The sequence below is a fragment of the Prunus dulcis genome, chromosome 6 (genome assembly GCF_902201215.1).
Source record: "Prunus dulcis chromosome 6, ALMONDv2, whole genome shotgun sequence".
NCBI classification, from domain to species: Eukaryota; Viridiplantae; Streptophyta; class Magnoliopsida; order Rosales; family Rosaceae; genus Prunus; species Prunus dulcis.
Genome location: NC_047655.1, coordinates 12,567,127 through 12,576,385, shown reverse-complemented (window position 1 = coordinate 12,576,385; position 9,259 = coordinate 12,567,127). Strand labels below are relative to the sequence as shown.

At 36.5% G+C, this 9,259-nt stretch overlaps 1 protein-coding gene across 1 annotated transcript in view; it reads right to left on the bottom strand.

The window, feature by feature from the left end:
* Positions 1 to 6,475: 6,475 nt before the first annotated feature.
* Positions 6,476 to 9,259, bottom strand: part of LOC117632322 (protein STRICTOSIDINE SYNTHASE-LIKE 3-like) — a 5,079-nt gene continuing 2,295 nt past the window's right edge. The window contains exons 3-4 of the mRNA XM_034365765.1: positions 8,051 to 8,218; positions 6,476 to 7,096 (exon numbers count right to left, since the gene is read on the bottom strand). Of these exons, the coding sequence (XP_034221656.1) occupies positions 6,694 to 7,096; positions 8,051 to 8,218 (571 nt within the window). The 3' untranslated portion in view covers positions 6,476 to 6,693. The remainder of the gene's footprint in view (positions 7,097 to 8,050; positions 8,219 to 9,259) is intronic.

Genomic DNA, 9,259 nt, shown 5'->3' with positions numbered 1-9,259 from the left:
ATGACTTCTCCTCGTAGTCCAGCTCGAATATTTTCCATTCCATGTGTTTTCTTTTCCTTCTGGTGTTGTTTATTTTTTAACAATGTGGTGATGAATGCCTTCACTTCTGGGGGAACACTATCGCATCGTTGGACATTATTTCCTGGATCTAATCCACTAAGATGATACTTAAGTCGTGTCACTCCACCACTCTTTATTACCCGACCACAATATTTGCAAATTGAGCCATTTTTGTTTCCGTCTATTGGGTCTCCATGTTCCCAAGCTGAATCACGTTTAGTAACTCCACTAGACATCTTAAACGTACCTATATTTATTTGTCATAGAAATTAGGTAATTATTTTTGGCCAAAAAATATAATAGTGACGGTTATATAAGAGAACCTAAATAATAAAGTTATTCTACGGAAGAATTAAATAGGAAGCAAGGAAAATGATTGTAGGAATTTAAGTAATTACGAAAATAATATTGAATAATAAAACCTAATAATGAATAATAATCCAATTCAGTAATAAAATAATAAATAACATTAAACATATTAAAATTATCCTAGAGAATAATTATACAACATTACTTAATTACTTCAAAGAATTAACATGCAAGTATTATTTGGTTCTCATATCACATGCACCAGTTCACACAAATTTTTTGTTGTTGTATAAATTACAATAACATATATATAAGTTTGTAAACTTACCTTAAATATGAAACTCTTTGTGTAAAGGCCAAATAGAATATGCATGGACCAACAAGAAAACAATAATGAAACAAGTGTAACAAAATGTGATGGAAGCATATAAAGTCTTTAATAATGAATTTAGAGACAATAAATACACATGTAAGTGACCAAATAAAGAATAGAAAAATTAAAAACCACATGTCATTGACTAAGTAAGTAATTGACACAATTTAAAATATAATACCACCAAAAATTTGGAATAGATAATAATAAACATGCAAATTAAATAACAATAATGAATGAGAATAACTTACTATGAACTTGTGAGGAAATTGAGGTTGATAGATGTTGAGAAAAATATGAGCATTATGTTTTGTTTTGGAGAGATGTTGAGAAACAAGAGACGGCATGGGACCATTTGATTTTATTTGTATATATAGAAATAGGATTACCTAACTATATGTATAGAAATATGACTACAACTAATTAGTTAGGTGTGTGGTTGAATGGTGGGGTGAATGAGTAAGTTGAAACGTGGTGAATAGTTGAAAAGTTGAAACTTGAAAACCAGCTCGCAAGTACTGTATTATATATATTAGATTATATAGTTTATAATCACAAACTTATGACCAGCGTGGTGGTTAAGAGGCTGCAATTTTCGGAGTGGAGAGGGGTTTGAGCCCCAGCGTGCGCAAGAGGGTGAGTGAGTTTAATTGTTTAATTTTTGAAAGTTCATATCGCGATATATTATTGACCATTTGAAGTTGCCAATTGAACGAAAATATCGTAGCCGAAATATCGGCGAAATTATTGAGGAAATTATCGATAAATTGATGATATATAAATGGATTTGTGCGAAAATATCGCTAGACAAAAAAAACGATAATTTTGCCAAAATATCGGCAAAATATCGATTTTTAATACTGTGATGTTGACTAGCTATTGTTGTAATGGTATTTCTTAGGGTGTGCACGATTCACTTTAATCTGCCCAAAACGACCAATTCAATCCAATTCAATACAATTTTAATCGGTTTCAATGATTTGGTGGATTAGATAGGATCTCTAATTTCCAAAACTGACAGATGACGGATTTACTTATGAGAATCCAATCCAATTCAATCCATTCCGCCCAAACCAATCAATCCAATACAATTTTAATCAGTTTCGGTGATTTAACGAATTGAATTGGATTCCTAATTTCAAAAACCGACATAATTGGATCGGATGATTTATTTGCTTTTGGGAATACAATCTAATCTAGTTTTTTTTTTTTTGGTCAAGTACAATCCAATCTAGTTAGTTTCATACTTAAGAGGCTCTGCGTGAGAGAAAGATATTTGATGGAGTTATGCTTAACATATTATAGAATCCAATCCAATCATCACTTTGAGTCTTGCTGTATTTTGTGTTTAAGAGGCTCTGCATGAGAGAAAGATATTTGGTTAAGCTTTTCTTGCAAAAATGGATGAGCTGCTTCAAGATTTGCTTTAAGGAATAATGGTGGCAAAAAGGGGCACCCTTAGAGTTGCTCCAGCGCTGCTTCAAACCCGGGCAAAAGGCCCCCCGACCGAGCCCAAACGCCCTCCAGTGCGAGAGAAGAGGCCTGGACAAGAGCTGGGTCCCACCAGCTCGGGCAGACCCAAGGGCAAGTTTCGCCTGGGCTTTAGCCCGAGGGCTGTGAAGTCCGCGCACGGTAATTCAATTTTTTTTTACCGTTGACGCGTGAGTTTCATGCGCCAACGGTAAAAAAATTTGACTTCCGCGTGCTAACGTCAGCGTTGACAGAACCCAACGAGCATGTGCCACGTGTCGCAACCGGGACGCTCCGATCGGTTTTTTTTCCAGAAATCCGATGGTTCTCATTTTTTGGATAAAAAAATTGCAAAAAAAATAGAAAAAATTCTGAAATTTTTTTTAAAAAATACCAAAAAATTATGTATTTTTTCCCTATAAATACCTAACCATTTTATTTACTTTCCACACCAAATCTTCATACAATTTCTTCTCCATCCAATATTTTTTACTCTCCCCTCACATTATTCACTTTCCACACCAATTCTCCATACAAACTCTTCTCATTCCAATATTTTTTTTTACTCTCCACTCACATTTTTCACTTCCCACACCAATTCTCCATACGAACTCTTCTCCTTCCAATATTTTTTACTCTCCAGTCACATTTTTCTACTACTTTCCATTTGTATATAAATAAATAAAAAACAAATTGCATCTTCTGTCGAAACCGGAGGCTTGGGTCAACTCAAGAAGATATTGCGTTGTGTCAGTCTTGGGTGAATGTTAGTCATGACCCTATCACGGGCAATGAGATGAAGTTCCATCATATGTTGAGCAAAATTCATGGAGAATTTTTTCAAAGATCGGGTTCCATTCGGACTGAAATGGCCTTGTGTAGTAGATGGAAACTTCTGAATAAAGAGTTAGGGAAATGGAGAAATGCCTTGACAAAAGCAAGGGAAAACATTCGAAATGGTCAAAATCTATCCGATGAGGTAAAATATTTATAATTTCCATTTTAATCAATTTAATGTAACTTTTTTTTTATTGCATATTCTATTTCTTTTTCTTGCATAATCTTTTTTTTTTCTTTTTGCATTTCCAATTTGTCTATATTTTCTTGCATAATCAATTTTATTCTTGCATTTCAAAATAGTTTATATTTTCTTGCACTTCCAATTATTTATTTTTAATAGATCATCCAAGCACAAATGTGGTTCGGTGCCATGGGGCAAGACAAAAAAAGTTTCGTGCATTTTCAATGTTGGGAAGTTGTGAAGGATTGTTTGAGATTCAAAATTATTCCCCCCGGTTCGCCGGTTGTGTTGAATGAGACGCCGCTCCACGATTCGCCATCAACCGATTCACCATTGGACTCCCCAATGGAAATGGAGTCACCACTCCCACGTCCGCCGAGACCTATTGGGAGAAAGGCGGCAAAGGCCAAGAGAGGGGGCACTTCGAACAATGAATGTGTACAATTATTGGAGCAAATAGCTAAGAACACCTCACTAAGAATTGAGAGAGACTTGAAAAGAGATGAAGTGGACAAGGCACGAGAGGAAACATTTGCAATTCAACAGCAGCAGGCACAAGAAAAAGACATGGATGATAGAGAGATGAAAATCATGGCCATGGATACGAGCCATATGTCTCCTGAAACAAATGCCTATTGGAAGCATAGACGAAGGGATGTGATGAGAAGAAAACTTTTCCATGACGATGGACCTAGTAATACGGATTGGTTAAATGATGAAAACCATTAGGTTGTATTGAAACACCTTTGCCATATGTTGTATTATTGTATTGTTGTATTATCCTTTAATTTGTTGTATTGTTTCCTTTTCATTAAATAAAAAAAGCATTCAATAATATGACTATTTATTAAAAACATTTGAGCATCAAAACAAAGATTAATTAAAAACAAACCTTAATTTATTGCAAACAACACACAAAACAAACCATACACAAAAGCATAATAATAATAAATAAAAGCATAATTCCAAAAAACACCACACACAAAATAAAGCATAATTAAAAATAAAGCATAATTCCAAACAAAGCACTAATCTTGACTTCATCCATTGTGATTGCCTTTCATCTCCCATAAGTGCTCGATCAAGTCAACTTGACGTCTCTCGTGAACATATGAAGATTGCATTTCTTGATAACGATCAATCATGGGGTTGTTGAATCGACCATCCCGAACTAACGGTTCGGGCTCCATTGGTAGTCCATTTGGTCCCATCGGCCTTTCATATATTCTTGTCAATGCCGTGTTCATGGGATCGGGTTCAAACACCTCTTGAGCATCGTAGTCATACTCATCCTCCACAATCATGTTGTGGAGGATGATGCAAGTCATCATAATACTCCTCAGCACCTCCTCATCTAGCATCCGAGCAGCACCCCTGATAATTGCCCAACGAGCTTGCAAGATACCGAAACACATTTCCACGTCTTTCCTGTAACCTTCTTGAAATGAAGCAAAGCTTCTTTCCTTCTCGGATTGGGGATTCAGAATTGTTTTCACGAATGTCGTCCACCTAGGATAAATTCCGTCGGCAAGGTAGTACGCACCAGAGTATACGGTATTGTTGATTTGGTACGTGACCTGGGGGGAATGACCTCGCAATACCTTGTCGAACACCGGGTATTGACCAAGGACATTGAGGTCATTCTGAGATCCGGCAACCCCAAAGAAGGCATGCCAAACCCAACAGTCGAATGAAGCTACGGCCTCCAAAATTATACTTTTTTGGCCCTTCCGATTCCCGTACTCTCCTTGCCAAGCAGTAGGACAATTCTTCCACTGCTAGTGCATGCAATCAATGCTTCCAATCATGCCTGGGAAACCTCGAGCCTCTGCTTTTTGTAGCAGCCTTTGCAGGTCCCTCGGCGTGGGTTTGCAAAGGTACTCCCTCGTGTACAAATTTTTCACTGGATCACAAAATCTCACCAAGCACTCTAGGATAGTTGATTTTCCCATCCTTGCAATCTCATCCACCTGCTCTGCAGATGCCCCATAAGCAAGTATCCGCAAAGCAGCTGTAAGTTTTTGCTCCGGGATAAGACCCAAAATTCCAACAGCATCATGCTTTTGAATGAAGTATGTGTCGTAGTTACAAATATCATGCATGATTTTTTGGAAAAAATGTGACTGCATTCTATATCTCTCTCGAAACTTAGAAACATGATATAATGAATTTGGGATAGAGTAATCCTCCAAGAGATTCTTACTCCGAGACTCCCTACGTATGTCCACATTTGGGGCACGAGGACGACGGTGTTGCCTTGATTGATTAAGCATACACACCGCTGCTGCAAGCATTTGTTCATCTTCTTCATCGGCGTCCGATCTTCTTCAGCACGTCTACGCCGGATTTCTTCCCTTTCTTTCTGTTGCCTCTCCAACACTCTCCTCAAGTTTGACATTGAGAGTAGAATGTGTTTTGTAAAATCTGAGAAATGAAGGAATAGATAAGAGATGGTGTGAGATGTATGAGTTGATGGTGTAGTTTTATAGAGGGATTCAGAAGATAGAGATGACACGTGGCACAATTTTAGAGGGTGAAAATCTTATCTGAAATATGAGATTATAATTTTTTTTAATGAATATCCGAAAATTTTATCTGGAATAAGACATGTAGCAACCGAGATTCTCATTCGAAAATCTTTTCTGAAACATAATGGACACGTGACAAGCAAAAATTTTATCCGAAAATTTAATTACAAAACATTATCAAAATTAATGGTTTAAAGTATAAAAAAATAGTAAATAAAGTACAATGAATAGTACTTGCCTTAGACTTAGCCCTCATGGGTGGAACCACAAATGGCAAGATTGACACTATTCACGTGAATAGTGGCAGCACTTGCTTGCCCCTACCCTAGACTTAGCCCTTATGGGTGGAGATGCTCTTATGTGCAGCTTAAGAAAACATTAGAAATTTTCATTTGGTTTTCATCTTTTAACCACGAGTGAGATTTCTTGGTGGCCCAGCTCCTTGTTCAGATTTTTTAAATGAAATTCGTATTTTTCATACATATAGGTGCCAATGCTGCCTAAAGCAAGCATGTTCATAAATTATAATTTCTCATGGTTATAATATCTCTGCCATTACCTACTTGTAATTTGTAGTAACTGTGTGTGATATCCTTTTCTGATTCGAGAAATATTACCTGTAATCAAAGCAGTGCTCTGATTCAATTATATCCAGTATTTAACCAATACATAATAATAAATTACTTGGTGAAGTGCAGATGTAGAAACAATAGATGATGAAGCAAATTAACCCCTGTATAATTAGAAACGAGGTCATTACAAAGTTAAAGCATACATTTTGGAAACACCTACAACGGAGATGCACGACGCGACAATCCCAGCCCTCAACATTTTTAAAGTAGGAAAATTATAGAGAAGAAATGAGGGAGGGAATGAGAGGTTGAAGAAACCTCTAACATTCTAATAGTACTAGGTAAACTGACTCTTTTACCTCAAGCTAAGTTGTAGACTGCAATGAAGGGCATCAGAACACTCCCCATCCATAATTTTCCATCCTTTTCTTCCACTTCACTGACAGCTTTAACAACCTTACCCTGACTATCTTCCAATATCTGCAAAATCTTGCCCTCTGGGCTGTACTTCACAACGACTGCATGGGGTCGGCCCCCAATGTGAATCAGGAACTGAATCTTTGCTGAAATTGGAAGCTTGAGTAGGAATTTCCTTATTTGAGGGAATAAAGCACAGAGATGAGTGTACATATTCCGGCGACAATGGACTGCTACCCAAAAGTCACCATTTTCATTAGTTCTGATGTTGTCAGGAAATCCAGGCAGCACGGCAAATACTTCTGAAGTTCCTGCTTTTTCACCTTTCAACCAATACTTGCGTAATCTACATCATAATGAAATGGGATTTATCATTAAGTACAAAATGATTGACAAATATATTTTTAGCTTAAGATAGCTGCAAACAGTACACATAATATTCTGAGGTATCTTATCCACAATTAATTATATCAGACCAATTTACTCTGGATGCTTGTTCATTTTGTAATCATACAGAAAAAGCTTCCGTCATACTTTTCTGACCCAGAAGAAATCCCAATTCTTAATTCTTATCACCCTTCCCTAAACGGAAAATAAGCAGGGTAAAGTACGGTGCTTTGCACTTAATTTCTTGTAAACACCTCCTGCAGCTTTTGAAGTGAAATTTATATTGATTCTCCAGGAACCAGTAGTTACCGGCTTTCTGAGACGCTTACGTGAAGATGGCATATGAGATTTTACATGAAAGTAATCATTAATACATTGAGTTCTGCTTGATATGAATTATTGAGCACCTCTCAAATACGAGTAAGTTGACAGAGTATCAAAGCTTGGTTCAAGTCATAAGTTTGAACTTTTGTACCTGCCTATTTCCAATCATTTCTGTTATATTCATTTCAGGCCCAATCCAGTTAAGCTATGGTGTGGCCGTACATTATGACAACAGTGTTAGGTGCAGTCGAACTGTACTTGTTATAAATTTTTGATGCCAATTTCTTAACAGCTTAATCATTCGAGATCAATGGTATCCTAGCCTCAAAATTACCCAAAAACTGCAAAGAAGATTCATAGGATCCAGGAGAAAGTTTTCATCCCCAAATTTGGTTCCCTGGCAATCAAATATATTGCAGTGTGTGTAAGACAACATCCATCATATCATGGAAAAGAACCAAGGGTCCATGACTCATCGTGTATAGCCTACCTACTCAAGTATGGCCCAGACCTAAACGCAGGGTAGAATTGACACACAGTGATCATAACATGGTAAGTTGAATGTGTTCGAAAGAAGATACAAACTCACCTGCCTATGGATCCTTCGCAAAAAACAAAGAAGGAACCATCCTTGCTTAGAGACAAACCATTTGGGAATTGGAGATTCTTCTCAAGAACAGTGGTCTCCTTTGTGGTTGGGTTGTATTTTAGGACCCTCCCAGTATCCTCCGCAGAGAAAACCAACTGCATGAAGTTCCTGAATGAAATCACTCTGTTAGAATCAAGCAAAGTGATTCTCTTACGTTAAAATCGTAAGTACAAAGGCAAAATGGAAAAAGACACATATTTTGGATGAGCAATTTGGCAACAAAAAAATAGAAGAAACAAATAGACTCCCACAATATGGTAAGAACAGGACTGAAGATTTGTCAGGGGCTGCTCAAAAGAAAAGGGCCCTATGCACGACATTTCATCTACACTAATGACTCATTTAATTGATTCTTCTTTGGCTTTGTACATTACTCAGGGTTTGAAAGTAATTAACTGATGATATGAAAAATGTAAGGAATCTTTTGGGAAAAACAAGATTCAGCAATAAGCAAACAATGAATGAAGGATTCATCAAGAGATTTGTAAATTCAAAAGAAAAAACCTTAAATAGGAAAAATGAAATCCTCAGAAATTGCATTGGCAATGGTAACAACACATAGAGGTTCAGATTGTTTGGATAAGATGCTGTACAAACCGACTTGACAGGGAACAACCAATTAATTCAAAAACGATGGGAAATGATTTAAAAGAAACGCACATATTGAGAATTAGTGCAGTAGTCATGATATTCATAGATCCTCAATTGATCATAATGTCATTATTCCACAGATGTTAGTTCTAATGTGAAATATATTATAATATAATATATACGGAGGGAGATAGGGAGAGAGAAAGATACATGGAAAAATATAATATTCATTTTGTATTCCATCACCTAAAGAAGCTTAAGACTCATAAATTAGGACATTCAACAATTCTTCAACTACTATCTTCTAAAGTATCTAACCGGGAACAAATTAAGTAATTTGGCTGGGGCACACAGATGGAAATTAGACTTATTCTGTTTCGTTTGTATTATTAGCATTTTAGGGATTTTATTGTTACTATAATATGTTTATTTCCTTACCCCAGTAGGATTTCATTATCAAGCTACCTATAGGCCTTTTTTGTAAAGAGACTTGACTTTTCCTAAGCTTTTTCACTCCAATCTCTCATTGATCTCTGTCTTATTTCTTTACTCTACATC